At 45.7% G+C, this 18,147-nt stretch overlaps 1 protein-coding gene across 1 annotated transcript in view; it reads left to right on the forward strand.

Moving 5' to 3' along the window:
* LOC137426833 (BAR/IMD domain-containing adapter protein 2) overlaps positions 1-18,147 on the forward strand; it is a 61,680-nt gene that overhangs the window by 18,866 nt on the left and 24,667 nt on the right. Inside the window, exons 4-5 of the mRNA XM_068115773.2 lie at positions 14,890-14,951; positions 18,043-18,114. Of these exons, the coding sequence (XP_067971874.1) occupies positions 14,890-14,951; positions 18,043-18,114 (134 nt within the window). The remainder of the gene's footprint in view (positions 1-14,889; positions 14,952-18,042; positions 18,115-18,147) is intronic.

Consider the following 18,147-nt stretch of genomic DNA (forward strand, 5'->3'; position numbering starts at 1 on the left):
GCAAAAGAGCCCCAGACCATCAAGCTTCCTCCTCCATGTTTGACAGTTGGTGTCACACACTGAGGAACCATCCTTTCGCCTACTCGACGGCGTACAAAATCCCTGCCTGATGAACCAAAGATTTCAAATTTTGATTCATCGGTCCATAAGACCTTCCTCCAGTCTTCAGTAGTCCACTGGCAGTGCTTCATGGCCCAGACAAGCCTCTTTTTCTTATTTTGCCATCTTAGCAATGGCTTTCTTACTGCCACTCGACCTGTTAAACCTGCAGCTCGAAGTCTTCTCTTCACAGTTGAAAGTGAGATTTGCTTACTTCGACCAGTGTTAAACTGTGCTTGAAGCTGTTGTCCTGTGAGCCGCCTATCATGCAAGCTGTTGACTCTCAGAAACTTGTCTTCTGATTCTGTTGTGGCTTTGGGTCTGCCAGGCCTCTTCCTGTCAGAGTTTCCTCCAGTTTCCAAGTGCCTTTTGATGGTGTAGGAAACTGTCTTCACTGACACCTTGGCTTTCTTTGCAATTTCTCTAAAGGAAAGACCTACACTTTTAAGGGTTATAATGGTCTGTCTGTCTTCCTTTGTTAATTGCCTTTTTCTCGTCATTATGATAGCAATATACTCCTTCCTGCAGTGCAATATTGTCCAAATAATGCTTCAGAGGATGTTATAACAGTCTGTTCCAATACTGCTTTTATACAGACAGGGGGTTTGTAATCAAGTAATCAGCAGAGGTTGGGACACCTGTAGGAATTGTTTGCATTAACTTTCAAGGCTTAATTTAATTACATTGCTACAGAACAGCTGTAAGTTCTTAACCCATTACTTGTTCCCTGAAGAAGGCCTTTTTTTTTTTTTTACAATATAACTGCAATTTACATTATTTTCATGTTTTTGCTAACCTAAACTTTTTTTTAAACCTCGAGCAGTTTATTGCTTACCTTTGTACCATTTGAGGTTATTCACTGGACTTGAATTGCTTAAATTTCAATAAAAACTAGGAAAATTGAGGTGTTCTAAAACTCTTGACCGGTTGTGTGTGTGTGTGTGTGTGTGTGTGTGTGTGTGTGTGTGTGTGTGTGTGTGTGTGTGTGTGTGTGTGTGTGTGTGTGTGTGTGTGTGTGTATATTCTCCATAGGTGATTCTGTCTGTCCGGGTGTGTGGCTTCCTCCGTTGAGAGAGTAGCTCCACCCATTCTGGAAGAGGCTTCAAAAACAAATATCCACCATTTTATTTACTCGCATAGCTTTGAGGCCTGTTTTGTTAAGCCCGTGGTGTCTTGCTCTCTCACAGTTTTATTTCAACTCTAATTCGATATCTCATTTCATTGTTCACAGTCGCTAACATGGTTTTCGACTCGGTTGAAAAAAAACGGGAATAAAATCCGATGAAAGTTTCCGTTTATAGAACGAAATGCATTTTCAAAAACCTATAATGTAAAGGCCATTTACGCTCTCTCATGCCTTTATCTTCAATCTAACTCACCATCTCATTTCAGTTTTATCAATGGTTTTAGACTTGGTGTCAGCAATAATTGAGAAAATTCACGCACAAACGGGAAAATGCCGAGATAATTGCGGCATGATGTATCATCCACCGCCCAAATATCTCAGATGGGAAAATGTCGACATATATTAAAAATTCGCTTTTTCTTTTCCGTTAAGATATATTACTTTTCCGTTTGATGACAGTCGTCACAAAAACGTCAACAATGATGCCGACATATATTTCTTCGTTCTTATTTCATTCATCAATATTATCCGGAAATAAAGGTAATCCTATTTAAACTTCATTCTATCGATCTTTTTTTTTTTTCACACCAGTTTTCAACAGTGTTCACATCCAGAATGAATAAACAAACTCCATTTCACGTGTGCATGGACGTGTAATTCACATATGTAAAATAAATAAATAAACAGATGGGAAATTGCTGAGAGATATTTTTCCGTTTTTATTTAGATATTTTTTCATTCTTATTTTATAATCTATGTGCACGTACACTTTAAAGAAGTTTATTTGAAATCTTTACTTTTAAAAATGTCATTTTGTATTCTGTAACGAAAAGAGTAACATTGGTTTTCCCGGGAGAAATAGGTGTTATGTGATGTTTTTATACACTGCCCAAAAGACGCGTGTGTGTGTGTGTGTGTGTGTGTGTGTGTGTGTGTGTGTGTGTGTGTGTGTGTGTGTGTGTGTGTGTGTGTGTGTGTGTGTGTATGAGAGACACAGAATTGTGAGGAACATAAATGAAAAAACGAGATGTGTGTGTGTGTATGTGTGTGACCCGCTCTCCCCTGTGTGTGACCCACTCTCCCCCTTGTGCGTGATGTGGGACGGAGAGGATTTGAGCTCTTAAAGTCACATTTTACATGAGATGTAATAACACATTTCAAACTGTATTTCCCATGTGCACGCACATGCATTCACATGTTATCAGAAGTAAATACATTGTGTCGATTACATTATTAGTGGATCTGATAAATTGGCAGTAACCATTTTGTGAAACTGAATGTGCAGGTGCAGCATATAATTCAATATGTCGAAATGTCACACACGTCAATGCCCGTTGGATTCCCACGGGTGACCCCACTGGTATATATATATATATATATATTGTTACGGACGCGGCTAGGATGTTATTTGCCGAGCGGATGGCCGCCGCGCCCGAACAGTTACCCCGACTAACCCGATTCCTGAACGTTGGCCAAAATTCACGCCACAGATATTCAATAGGGAAAAGACAAAGGCGACACGGATGTGAAGAAGAAGAAGGAGACAAAAAGGTTTGAAATACGATTATTATTTATTACTATTTACAGGATTGAAAGAAACCAAGGAAGAAGGAAAGATAAGAAAATAAAGCAGAAAGAGGGACGGACCAGAAAGACACAGTGAAAATACTAGCTTAACTAAACAGGCTTAACTTATTACCCAGGACAGAACAAACAAAACAAACTCACGTACGCAAAAGGATCGAAGGGCAGGAATCGTTTGGAGGGATGAGCAGGTGGAATCACAGGGCACAGCGAGCAGGTCCACTCCGGGTGGGAAGCGAGGAGCCGGCAGCTCCTTGTATTCGGCTTTACACCACACACCGGCAGGGTCACTCGCTGCCCCGTCAGGGCTTCACGCGGCTGGTTGAAACGGGGCTGGTTGAAGCGGCTCTTTGTCAAAGGCTTTTCGTATCTCTCACGCAACAACCACCCAAAGGCTTTCCGTATCTCTCACGCAACTCCGGTGCAACTCTCAACTCTCTCCCGGTGGACTGCCAACCCTCTTACGCACCTGGACTCATCTGCCGTATCTCTGGTGTATCTTTCCCCAGCGATCGTCGCACCCTTCTCCCATACCTTCAGCGCGGGTGTGTCACACCCTCGTCGGTTTCGGTACCGCCCTCCCCCCCGTGCTCTGTTCCGTGACCTTGTATGGCAATCCCACGGGCTTGTCTCCTTATTTGGGCATGGTGCCGACGGCACGCCCCTCGTGGCGAGCCATGGGCTTGTTTCCTAATTTGGGCATGGGGCTGAACAGCCCCGCCCTTCGTGGCGCGCCCTGGGCTTGCCTCTCCCTGGCGACCCCGCCCCTCCTGTTCAAACAGAGCACGGAGCACATATTCACTATAGCAGCGAAATGAGAGGGCGCGCACCCCACGCTTGTGAACTGCTTTACCCAGAGATGGAGAGTTTGGCTGGGAAATGGAATTATTGAAAGGGAGCTATTCTTAATTGATTCGGTGCAATGGAGTATTAATTAATGGAAGACAAAGCCTTAGCCTAATACACAGAATAAGGAAATAAACTACCAACAAGGAGGAAATCTATGATTGGCTAACGTGATTGTTGATGACCTAATTACGGGACGCCCTTTTGACCTTTATACACAACGGGAGGAAGGAGGGCGATATTTTACAATGTACTATACAATAAAAAAACAATTAAAAAAACACCATTCTCATATCCACAACAATATATATATATATATATATATATATATATATATATATATATATATATATATATATATATATATATATACACTACTTTAATGCCCAATCCATCCCCACCTTGTGGAGCATTGCACCATAAAGTGTGTGGTCTCTCATATGGATCTTATGGTCAGTGTCCCATCTCGTGAATGTTAAATATCCCATGGTGTCATTCATGAAGAGTAGGCGAGTTATCGCTGACAACCTGAACATATAACAAATTCCTGCCCTAATATAACTCTCTTTTCAGCCCCAAATTAGCAAGCGTTGCAAGTATCCCAATATCTCCAACGTGAGTTAAAAGCCTTCTTCATGCAGCGAATGGATCAAAATATAGGCTGTGTAATATATATATATATATATATATATATATATATATATATATATATATATATATATATATATAGATATATATATATTGTTACAGACGCGGTTTTGGATGTTAGTTTACCGAGCGGTTTGGTATGACCGCGTCTGCACAGTTTACCCGATTCCACTCGAACGTTGGCCAAATCGCGCTATGCTAAATCAATTAAGGAAAGGACACAACGGCTGGGTTAGATGACACGACACCAGGGGTACAGTTCTCAAGACCTCCGGAGGAGGTTATAATATTTGTATGCAGAACGTTTAGATTACAAGGACAAGAGGGACAGCATAGGAAGGTGGGCACTTAAACACACTTATCTTATTCCCGATAGACCACAGATAAACGGGACAAGACTGACTCACACAGGGATTGATGGCAAGGAAGGGCAGGTAGTCGATGGACAGCACAAGGTGCACCTTGGCTCAGGGACAGGATCCACACGGTCCGGTCCAGATATGCGGGGAGGTATCGTCGCGCTGGAGGTGGCGTCTGGTTCTCTTCAAGCTGGGGGCGCATCTGACGTCACGTCCGGTAAGTGGCTGCGTATATCCAGCGGGGAGTGACACGCCCTCGGCTCGTTAGCTCCGCCCCCCTGGGGCCGGTCCGCCGCTTCCATTGGGTGCGGGGGTTACCGGGCTCCGCCCTTGACGAGGAGCTGACAGGGAGCCCCTATTTGGTAACCCCGTCGAGCACATGGGCAATGGCGGCTAACCAAGCCGGAGTGAGGACGCCCACTCCCCACGCGCTGTTGTTGTAGTTGTTGTTGTTGTTGTAGTTTCATGAGGAAGATGGGAGGAGGTATGGGGAGGTCCAAAACTCACTACTGGTGCCATACAATCACATTCTGGTGCAACGAAGAGTCAGAATTAATGGAAACGAGTCCTTAACTGACATAGACTAAGAATAACTAGCAAGATGTCCTATAGTTGTCTACGTGAGATGCGGTGAACCTGGGTACGACATTTAATGGGGGAAAAAGGGGAAGGTCGGTTCTACAGAGTGTTGTTTACAGACAATGGGACTAGGGAATGGGGGATTGGGGATAGTTGGGGAGTATTGGGGAAATAGGGGAATATTTACAAGCGGATATGGATGGAGGCCAAATCCCATATCCGCAACATTGCACCCTTCTCTACCTCGGGGCGGCCCGACCCGATAAATCTTTACCTACTTTAGTGTGGCACTCAGATGTAGTTCCCTCTACTATTAACTCTACCCTGAGTGCGACAGTTTTACAGAGGTTCACAAATGAGTAAATATGTCCCCCTGCGACGTTGCACCCTTCTCCTCACAGAAACACACCCACAGGATAACCGAATCGCGGAAAGAATTCTCAAACTAAACATACAGCCGGTAGGGAGCATTATTTACATAAGACTACGCTGATATTTACACTACGATCCAGGACCTGTTTTTGGAGGAACACATGCAGATGTTATGCATAGAGAGAGCACGCATGCCAGCATCGATACACCAACCCACGAGTGCTCTGTGGCCTTACGGCCTTTAATAATGTGCAGAGCACCCCATCCAAGCACCAAAAGCACCACCCCATAACACAGTCAGCACCATCCGGTGCACCAATAAAATGTTCATAAATCACCGGTGGTGTCGCAGCCGGCCGATGTTCTGCCGCTGGTCTTGCCTTCCTGTGGTGTACTTGGCCTTCTGGCTTCTTTCAAAAATAAAGAAAGGCGCCAACCGCGTCCATTTCTAAATTGTGGCCGTCAGGGGGCCAACTATTAGTGGTTCACCTGTATGGCATAGGTGCCACGTTGACCCATAGGTCCATCAACGGGTGGTGCTTGCCCGCAAAAGAACTGCGGTCCATGGTGGGCGGCCACAAACATTGCGGTCCATATGGTGTATCGATCCCGGCAGCAAGCAGCGAAAGTGCAGGCCCACAACTGCAGAGCCAGCACCTCTCTCTCCTCTCTCTCTGCCCCAAAGCCAGATCCTCGGAGGTGGGAGACAAAAGAAGAAGACAAGTGAGTAAGGTGGTAAGGGCGCAAAAGTGCACGCAATACAAGATGATGCACACTGGGGGCACATGGGAACCAGGTGAGACAGGTACGTTCCTACCGTACGCCCCCCCCCCCCCCCCACCAGGTAACCTACATGGCCCCTCCCTTACCCCTTACTGTATCCACAAAACACAACACTACCCATAAACATCTACTTTACAAATCAACAAACGTCCCTACTGTCTTCCCCGTTCCTCCCATATACCAAATTCGTCTTCTCTCCCTCCTAACCAATCAAATTTACCATTTTCAACTCTCATCAAAATTTGCCATCCCCAACTCAACATCATAATTTGCCATCACCAATTCATCATCAGTCCCTCCTAAGGAGGGAGAGATGGAATCACCCCAATGTCTCATCTACGTCGTGATGCGTCTCACAAATCCAACAGCAATTCTCCTTTCCTGCACACAGAACAAAGAAAACACAAGTGTGGAGTCATCATCACCACAGGTAAGTGGCTGCGTATGGTGCGACAGGTTCATCAATCCTAACTATTTCCTAAATGACTTTAACAACTTTACATTACCCGGGGTCTTTCTCCTGCCAAACCATTGGCCCCCTTACACTATGGGTTCTGAAAACCAATTCCCATTGACCAAACTGTGGTGCTTTTCAATTTGGGGTCTCACTCCCCCGATTCATCTCCCGGTGCCCTCGCACAATTTCTGGGCTGTGGCGTGTACCTCTCCCAGCGGGTCTACCCACCTGCACACCTCCACCACTGCAGTTGCCTCCGAGCTTACCTGCTCCTTACCCTAACCTAACTACCTGGGGAAGGCCCTCTGGCGCTCTCCCCACTCGGTGCCCTCTCTGGCACTGGGCTACCCGGGTCCGTCCTCCGGATCCTCGGGCCCCACTGACACTAACGGCTCCCAGAGCCCACCTGCGGCCTCACCTGGCCGACATCCTCACAGTGGTGGAGTGCCCAACCAACTACACACACTAACAGACTACACGCCCAGCCATTTCCACAACACTAATGCACCCATCCACAATACCATTCTGCAACCGCACCACAAATGCCAATATCCAACCACAATTTACCTATACCCTCTACCTAACACTTACACTACCCGCCCCGGGTACTCGTGAAAGGGGTCCACTCTTCCCCCATCCACACCTTCGCACCATGCACACCACTCCGTACCACTTACTCCAACTCTCTCCACACCACTCATTCTCTGCTCCATATATTCCACACACCTGTACTTGCACACCTGTGCTCTCACACCTGGTGCCACCTGCACCCTTCTCTCCCCAAGCGCATTCGTGCTGATCCACACACTCACTACTCATACACTGCTCCACACACCTGTTCAGTTCTCACACAGCATCATCTCATCTAACTACTCCCCTCTGAAACTTGCGCTTCCCAGTCGTCCCTTTAAACTATTGCGCTCCCTCGTCATTATAATCCACACTAATCTACCTGCGTCCCCACTACAGGTGTCAGTCACTATCTAACCTTAACGTTACCTACTGTCATCTTCGCTAGATCCCTATCAATATCCTAACCCACCCGGGCTAGTTTTCACTGCCATCACCCCATAATCTAGTGCGCATTTGCCTCACCATGGGAAGGGTGGCAGGGATGCCACCCTTACCCACCATCATACGGCGTGAGTGGGACCTTGTGGGACCACCTCGTATGTGAGTCGCTGCCCGCCTGCCGGACCCCGTGCGTCGCCCCTTGCGGGGTCAGCGCGGGGCCGAACCGGCCGGGCCCCCACAGTACATTACCCCCAAGGGGCTCTCGTGCCTCCCCGGTCCCTCCAACAACTACCCCTGTTGGTGTCGATGCATGGGTCACACCTCCGCAACCGCTACCCATTCCATACCACCACAACCTTGCTCACCCACACCTCGCACCTCTCGTTCCATACCCTCCGGACCAGCCATACACCTCACTCTTGGCCTCTCACGAACATCCGGGTCTATCTCGACCCCCAAGCTTATTAAATCACCTGGCGCATCATACGCACGACCTTATTGGTCACCACTTACACCGGGTCCTCTTTCTCTTCGCTTCTCCTCCATCACCTGCGAATCCCTCATCCGGTTAATGAGCACATCATCACGATCCGAACACAGACTTTGGACCAATTCTTTTACCTCCTCTTTTATCTCTTTCTTATCCTCTCTCCGTCGCTTCTTAATTTCGCTCACCCCTTCTTCCACTTCTTCTAATTTCTGTTTCACCTCCTTCATCTCCTCGTGCGCCCCTTTACGTTCTTCCTCTAACTCCACTTTATTTTTTTCTATGTGCTCCCGCACCTCCCGCTCTTTAACCTCCATCACCTCTACCACTTTGTTCATTTTCCTCGTCAGGTCCTCATGTACCGTCTGACACTCTTTTTTAATTACCCCTACGTCCTTTTTCATCTCCTTCTGTGTCGATTTTAAACCCTCTATTACCGCTGTGTTCTTCTTTACCTGGTCCCCCAACTCCTTTTGTCCCACTGTCAGTTGTTCTACTCCCAGCGTCAACTCCTCTATACCCCCTTGCAATTTTACAGTCCCCTTTCTCACCTCCTTCTCCATGCGCTCCTTACAGTGCCTCACCTCCTCGCGCACTCCTCCGACCTCCTCACTCACCCCTCTTCTGATCTCTTCTCCCATCACTTGCATCTCCTGCCCAGATGCCACCCTCATCTGCTCCATTTCCTCCCTGTGAGCATCCAGTTTGGTTTCTACCCCCATTCTGACCCCCTCTATCTGCTGCCCCATTTGGTTAACTTCCCTTTCCGCTTGGTTCCTCATGTCCCTCAATTTGCCTTCCATCCTGTTTTCTAACCCCTCTAACCCATTTTTCACTCCCTCTATCTGATTCTCCTGGGCAGCCATTCTATTTTCCACCCCCATTAACCCATGTTTCACCCCTTCTATCCCATTGTCTAACCCCTCTAATTTCTTGTCTAATCCCTCACCGGTACCCCTTGCTTCGTCCCTCATTACCCCCATTTGGCCCTCCAATCGCTCACCCTGAGCTACCATCCGGTTCCCCATTATCCCCATTTGGTTTCCCATTACCCCCATTTGGCCCTCCAATCGCTCACTCTGAGCATCCATCCGGTTCCCCATTACCCCCATCATTCTGCTTTCCATTTCCTCGCTATTCTTGTCCATAAGGGCCTTCATTTGTTTAAAAAAAAGGTTCAAATCTACCAGCGGCGCTACTACGGTCGCGGGCGCGGTCGTCGTGGCTATGTTTGAGGCGCCATTTTGCGCGCCCGCAACCTCGTGCGCGACGACGCTATTTTGCGAATCTGCTACCCTCACTGCTTCGCTCTCCTCTTGTCCCTCATTTTGGTCCTGGATCGACCCTGCCTCCCTCTCCTCTACCGGAACCCAGCCGTCTTGGTCTGCCATAGCGCGACTTTCAAAATTCGGGTTTTTATTTTTTTTTGTAAAACACAATTAAATTTCACTGTTATAATTTCGAGCGCGTGAAACGCGCTCCGGATCGAATCCCACTTCCCGACACCAAATGTTACAGACGCGGTTTTGGATGTTAGTTTACCGAGCGGTTTGGTATGACCGCGTCTGCACAGTTTACCCGATTCCACTCGAACGTTGGCCAAATCGCGCTATGCTAAATCAATTAAGGAAAGGACACAACGGCTGGGTTAGATGACACGACACCAGGGGTACAGTTCTCAAGACCTCCGGAGGAGGTTATAATATTTGTATGCAGAACGTTTAGATTACAAGGACAAGAGGGACAGCATAGGAAGGTGGGCACTTAAACACACTTATCTTAATCCCGACAGACCACAGATAAACGGGACAAGACTGACTCACACAGGGATTGATGGCAAGGAAGGGCAGGTAGTCGATGGACAGCACAAGGTGCACCTTGGCTCAGGGACAGGATCCACACGGTCCGGTCCAGATATGCGGGGAGGTATCGTCGCGCTGGAGGTGGCGTCTGGTTCTCTTCAAGCTGGGGGCGCATCTGACGTCACGTCCGGTAAGTGGCTGCGTATATCCAGCAGGGAGTGACACGCCCTCGGCTCGTTAGCTCCGCCCCCCTGGGGCCGGTCTGCCGCTTCCATTGGGTGCGGGGGTTACCGGGCTCCGCCCTTGACGAGGAGCTGACAGGGAGCCCCTATTTGGTAACCCCGTCGAGCACATGGGCAATGGCGGCTAACCAAGCCGGAGTGAGGACGCCCACTCCCCGCGCGCTGTTGTTGTAGTTGTTGTTGTTGTTGTAGTTTCATGAGGAAGATGGGAGGAGGTATGGGGAGGTCCTAAACTCACTACTGGTGCCATACAATCACATTCTGGTGCAACGAAGAGTCAGAATTAATGGAAACGAGTCCTTAACTGACATAGACTAAGAATAACTAGCAAGATGTCCTATAGTTGTCTACGTGAGATGCGGTGAACCTGGGGTACGACATTTAATGGGGGAAAAAGGGGAAGGTCGGTTCTACAGAGTGTTGTTTACAGACAATGGGACTAGGGAATGGGGGATTGGGGATAGTTGGGGAGTATTGGGGAAATAGGGGAATATTTACAAGCGGATATGGATGGAGGCCAAATCCCATATCCGCAACTATATATATATATATATATATATATATATATATATATATATATATATATATATATATATATATATATATATATATATATATATATATATATATACACAACAAACAACACAACATGCATTTTAAAGGCCATTTTCCCTAATAGAGCGGGGGTTAGCCTTGCGGTCCCCATGGTTGATATATATATATATATATATATCAACACCCGATCAAGAGAGACCTGATTGGGTCTTCTTATTTACATGTTGACCTCTATTGGCATTGCACGTGGTACATGCATGGGAACCTCGGTGGTACGCGTTTCTGTTTACGCTGTCACTGATGACTCGCCAATAAGTGATGAAACCAGTCCAGCGGCTGAAGGGGGTGTGTATCAGTGGGATTCTCATATATGTACTACTTGTGAATGTCTGCAGCTGTAAAGGAACCCGGGTAGGGTTTGACTTTGAAACAGCAACGGCTTACCTTGTGTAGCTTTTCTTCATTGCTTTATTCGGCTTTCTTTGGATAGAAGAGTGGAGGGTTTATATATATATATATCGCACACACTCTATAAGAATGTGTCACAAAGTGTACAGTGGCGTGGGCGATGTGAATAATTTTTATTCTAAGTGCCCAAGGGATTTGTTTTCATTCCAAATACTGTGAAATTTTTCTCGGCATTGTGTACCACAATGACAAGAACAACATTCATGTGGCTTTCATTCATAACCTTGGGCCTCATCATGATTATCCACAAAGTAAAAAAAAATTTTTTAACTTGCAATCAAGGGTCTCAGTTAATCGGGCTAGAATATGATCCTCGAGTTAATCCACCCCCTTGGTAAACAGGAAGAATGGTGGGCGGCTAGCATGCTGTGAGAGCTTGTTGATAAGCTGTCAGAGTAAGGTGGCAATGGTTGGCAATGGCGATAACTGGCATTAGGAAATCTGTGAGGCCCATTATCGAGAAATCTCATGCTTGTTTAAAACCGTTGCCCACAACATACAATCACTGACCACAAACTCCTGCAGTTATAAGCAAATCCTTAGTTTCCGGTAAATAAGTGACAAATGGGTTCTTGATAAATCGTACAGCCTATGCTTTATCAATCCGAATGCAATAGCAATTGTATGGAATGTGTATGAAAAACACTCCTGGAAGGTGTGACAATAGGTGTGACCATAGGTACCATAGGTACCATAACTGCCTTGCATCATCTGGAAGGCCCTGCCTGGTTCTTCAAGGCACCAACTCGACTTGATTACCTAATTATCCTTTCAAAATGATCCAGGCTGAGTAATCCAATTTAGAAAGATTTCTTTGATTTTGGATCAGTCACTTTAATGTTTTGGGTGAAAACACATGCGTTTGAGCATGAGTGTTTGTTTGTTGCTAATATTATATAATTTCCTGCTAATGGAACGTCATTTTTTTTTTTTCCCTCCTCCTCCTCCTCCTCCTCCTCCTCCCCCTCCCTCCTTCCTTCCTTCCTTCCTTCCTTCCTTCCTTCCTTCCTTCCTGCTAATGGAACGTCAGAAACTGCAATTTCTGGCAAATCACTCAATTATTTATTTGCAAAAGATCAGATATACAAAATCAAACTTCAGACAGCCGAGGTATTAAAGATCAACCTTTAATACTTGTTTATCCAAAAGAAGAATGACTTGTGCACCAAACGTAAAAAGCAGCAAATGTATTTAATTCCACCGGTTTATAGATTTTTATTTTTTTATTTTTTTTGTATACTGAATCGAGGCTCGTGAAAGAGCTAACATTTATTTCACAAACAAATCAACCAGACAAACAAGATATATAAAAAGAGGGAGCGGAAGACAAGATGGGGAGAGAAGGGGAAGCACACAAACATAACATTTGAGAGCAGGGAGATGTGTGGGAGGGAGAGGGCTTGGGGGGAGGAGGCGTGGGAAGGGGGGGGGGGGGGGGGAGAAGTATAAAACACAAGGATACCAAGGACTTCCAGGACTTTTGGCAGTTTAACCATAAGAGGGTTGCAGGCAGATCTTGTGTGACCTGTAGGAATATTTGGGGGACAGAGCCCAGAGAGAGCTGGGGGGGCAAGGCCAGAGGGGAATCGGTAGAAGACGGAAAGACCACCAACCTGCCTGCGGTGAGTGAGTGAAAGGCCCTTGGAGTTAGCTTCATCGCCGGAGATTCCAATGATTCTGAACGCTTTGGTTTCAACAGCGTGAAGACGAGCTAGGTGTGAGGCAGGAGCACCAGCCCAGAGGGGAGAGCAGTATTCCATTGAGCTGCGGATGAAAGCCTTGTATGTGGTGAGGAGCTCAGGTGTTACAACTATTACTTCCACAACTTTCGGGGATGGCACTCTGTGGTGGTTGGACCCCCCAACGCAAGTCGGGGGCCAAATCTTCCCCATTCTTCCCTGCTGCCTGGATTCTTCATGGCAGCGCGGTCACAGTCAGACTGCTGATCTGTCCTCATGGACCGGCCCTTTCCCTCTTGTATCTTCTCTCTCCCTCTCTCTAACTCTGTCGTGGCCCTGACTTCGTGAAGGCTGGGGTACTCCATCCTGGATGTGGTGGATCTCTGGGTCGCTCCTGGGAGATCGATCAGCTGTCTGTGTGCCGTTGGATCTGATGTTCTAAATGTTTCACGATAATCCAGTTCCTTCCAGCTCACATCATCCGAACCATATTGTCTTTATGGTATGAACTGCCTCTCTTATAAGGATGCATTTTGAACTTCCTTTTCCAACCATAAATTATTGGGTAGCCACAGAGCTGTTAGGGTGACAAATGTATTTTGGATCACATGAGTTGTTTTCCCTTTGGCCTTGGATCACATGGTTCAAGCAGAAGGGCCTTTACCATGTGGCTGAGTGTCAGCTGCGGAGACTACATTATGAACCAGGCTGAACAGTTTACGTTTTGTATCCCACCATTAGGCCGGATCTGCATCCGCACCTTAACCAAAATCAAATCGTCCTGTTCCTGTTCTACTCAACTCATCCACTAACACCAAAGTTCATCTGAATCCATCCACAACTGGTTGAGATAGCGTGCTTTGTATTGTGTTTGGCCCCATCTCTTAATGATGAAGAGTCTAGATCCGGATCTTCACCAAACTCGAATCAATTGGTTTCGTCACACATCCAACCTGTCCACCAGGTTTTGTCCGAATCCATCCATAACTTTTTGAGATATCCCGCTAACAGACAGACATGGGTGAAAACTACTCCTTCCAATCTCTGTTTTGTCCCCATGTCAATCCAAAAGATGACTGGGATGTAAAGCAACAAACATGACTAGGATGTCTGGGAGGTTGTTCTCACCTCGGCCGAGCCACACAAAAACTTTAAAGATTGTACATGTTGCTTCCTTTCTTGATGATTGGCATTTGAGGATGGAACATGGACAAACCCCATGGGTTGGCATCCCATCAGGGAGGGTGGGGGATGGGGATTTCTCACAAATTTCCACACACTGCAGAGAGAAGAGCGATGTCACATGATGGCATCACGTAGTGTGCCTCGCAAAGTTACGGCACTTCCTCCAACCTCAGCGGCTGTATTTGTCTGAAGTCAAGTCTGGTTCGATGTTTTGAAAATTTAAAAATGCTTTTGTGCAAAGCAATTTAAAGTCAGTAATCCAAGCAGAAGTGCCTTGTCGATGAGGCCAAGTGCACACCTCCGCACAGTCACATAATGCAAATGAATGAACGTTAAGTGGGCCAAAAGCCATTCGCAATTATTAAAGGTCTTGACAATCAAGCCCGAACATTGTCCTCGAGTCAATCTTAACTTTGCAAGTACTTTGACTTCCCTTTGCTTTTATATTGATTCTGGTTCTTTCTCAAACTGTGGGATGATGCCCGCTTCGTGGCATGTTTGGGTCTTGTGCATGGGTAACCAATTATTGGCGGAGGTTAGTGGGTTGGTCCTTTGGGGGGTTTTGAGTAGGTATCCTGACTCTGCGTTGACCTGTGTTTTGCAGGCTCTGCAATCTTCCAAATGGCCGAGGTTCATCGTCAGATCCAAATCCAAATGGAGGAAGCTGTGAGTGGCACATCTGCTTGACCTCTTGGACTTCTGCTTTTTGATTCAATAATTCCCTCATTTGATCATCTACTATTTCCAATACACTAAACCTCAGAAAATATCTATTCTGCTATATCCACTCATGAATATTGCTATGCAGTATGTTATTTGATCCACTAAATCAGTTGAAACTAGAAAGCATCTCAAAATGCAACGCCCATCCGTGTCTGCTTTGTACTCAAACTAAAATTGATGAAACCAACAGTTAACTAGAGCAATGCGACTGTGTCACCAATATGCCTCCACATAGCCCTACAATGGGTAGATGCCCTCGTTCACTGTCCTAAAAATAAACAAGTTTGAATTTAAATCCCTTCAGCTGTTTTCAAGTATCACATTTTCACCAGCCATGACAAGTTTCACATCGATCGGTGAAGCGGTTTTAGAGAAGGGATTTTTCTTCGGGGGCGGAGGCATAAAAAATTGTACAATTTATTAATTTGTCTTCTCCATATTCTCATAATAAAGGTTTGTTGAAGATTTGATGACAAAAGCTCAAATGGTAAAAATGTTATTGCCTGGATGGATACATTGAAGCTTAATGGTAAATAAATAAATAAAGAAACACGTAAGTGATTTAAGAAAAGGGGCTTCTCGTGCTTGATGCGCTGCAGCGGGGCTAGTAAAGCCTATTTATAGTCACTATGCCTTTGCCCTTTCACATTTTGACCCAATTTTTCTCCGTATTCTCCGGATGGAGGTTAATTATTTTCTCCATATTCTCATCATAAAGGCTTTTTGAGAATTTGATGACAAAAGCTCAAATGGTAAAAAAACATCAACATAGGGACAATACCCCTGGTGCTCACCTGGTGGAATAAACAGTATACTGCACTGACTAAAGGTAGTTTAAACCAATTTTAATGATTGCTAGAAGACAGGGCAGCATGTAGATCATACCAACATAATCATAAGACTTTAAATAAACAAACAAAAAAATACGTATTTTGAGGGGAAACCCCCTCTCCCCACCTTCCCCCCCCCCCCCGTCCCCCCTCCACCCCGTGCACCTCCTCAGACCCCAATTTCTCCAATGCCTTGAACAAACATTGGTACATCTCGGATGATGAAGGTTGTGGTGACGTTTCATCAAAATTGTGTGTGTAGGTTCTGGGAAAAAAGCAAATACCTATTTTGGGGGGCAAGTCCCCCCATAGACCCACTTAGACCCCGATTTTTTAAATGCCAGGAACAAACGTTGGTACATCACGGGTGGTGAAGGTTGTGGTTAAGTTTCATCAGAATTGCAAATGTAGTTTCTGAGGAGAAAGCAAATACCTATTTTGGGGGGCAACCCCCCCTCCCCGTAAATCCCCATAGGGGCAGATTTTTTAAATGTCATGAACGAACGTTAGTACATTACAGGTGATGAAGGTTGTGGTAAAGTTTCATCGGAATTGTATGTGTAGTTTCAGAGGAAAAAGCAAATTCCTATTTTGGGGGTCAAACCTGGATCCACGTTGACCCCCGGTAGACCCCCTTAGACCCCGATATTTTTTTTATGCCGTGAACAAACTTCAGGCACAACGCAACAAATATAATTTGTGCCAAATTTGGTCGCAATCCCATCAGCGGTTTTGGAGAAGAAGTTTCAAGTGTCTACGGACGGACGGACTGACGGACGGACGACGCGCCATCGCAATAAGCTCTATTCCCGCTAATTATGTCCCGGACAAACGCACAGAGAGAGGCACACGCACACAAGCGATTGCAAAACCCCATCTCAGCTCCATCGGTGAGGTCCAAAACTATTTTAAAGGGAAGTTGAACAATCTCAGTGACTTCTTAAAGTGTATCGAGTAGCTATGTAACCTCATCCATCAAAACCGCCATTGAATTATCCTGGCAGATACAGTCTGTCCAGGTGTTGGGGCTTAAACATTTGATGCAACAAATTATGATATGCAAATGAAACGCTGTTGTAGACAAAAGAATAAACAGAAGAAATCCACTACTTTTAAATGTTCACTCGGCTGCATGCTGTAGCAAAGCGGACATTTTGTCAAACATCAGGCTGGGGCAGCCAGTTCATGAAAGACTTTGGGCCAGAGACTTTCCTCTGCCAACCTCAAGGTGGGAATAATTTTGTCCAATTAATATTAGACTCAGGATTCAAATCCAAACGGGACAGTTCAATTAAAGCGCATGCGGGTACATCTGCACTATCCAGACAGCACTGTTGGTGATAAAATTGATGCGCAACATTTATCTTGCTATCCATGGAGTAATTTTTTATTTAGTAAGTTCCCCATTTTGGAAACTGCTTTGTCTGATGATCGTCTGTAAGTTGGGGAAAAAAACTTGCGATGTTTCATTCTTCAGCATGTATTTTTACCTCCGCCACCAAAGGTGGATGGAGGCGATGTTTTCACCCCTGTCTGGTTGTCTGTCCGTTTGTTTGTGAACAAAATATCTCAAAAAGTTGTCGACGGATTCGGACGAAATTTGGCAGAGATGTAGCATATGTGACAAGGACGAAATTATTAGATTTTGGTGAAGATCCGGATTTAGATCCGGCTACTGGAAATTTTAAAGTGATGCTTCATCATTGGGAGATCGGGCCAAAAACTATACATTGCGGGATATCTCAAAAAGTTGTGGACAGATTTGGACGAAACTTGGTGGACAGGTTGTGTGTGTGACAAGGAAGAATCGATTCGATTTTGGTGAAGATCTGAATATGGATTCGGATATGAGAATTATTTGATTTTTAAAGTGATTCTTCACCATTGAGTGATCGGGTTAAATCGATATAAAGCAGGAGATCTCAGAAAGTTATGGATGGAATTGGACAAAACTTGGTGGACAGGTTGTGTGTGTGACGAGGAAGAATCGATTAAATTTTGGTGAAGGTCCGGATCCAGATCCAGCTAGTAGAATTTATTAAGTGATTCTTCACTATTGAGTGATATGGTCAACCAGGTGGAGTCTACTGAGTGCCGTTCTAGTTATGCATAATTCGGCCATATTTCCCACAAGGCTTTGCACACAGCAATAAAATGCTCCTGTTTGGATCTTTATATGCTTAATGTTCCACCTCGTCCCACAGTTGAAGGTTCTTCAAACAGACATGCTACAGCAGCTCGAACAGAAGCTTGATCAGGACATTCGATACATCAATGTGAGTTTCACCAAGCTGTGCTTCCATACTTTT

The sequence above is a fragment of the Myxine glutinosa genome, chromosome 5 (assembly GCF_964187855.1).
Source record: "Myxine glutinosa chromosome 5, kmMyxGlut1.1, whole genome shotgun sequence".
Taxonomy (NCBI): Eukaryota; Metazoa; Chordata; class Myxini; order Myxiniformes; family Myxinidae; genus Myxine; species Myxine glutinosa.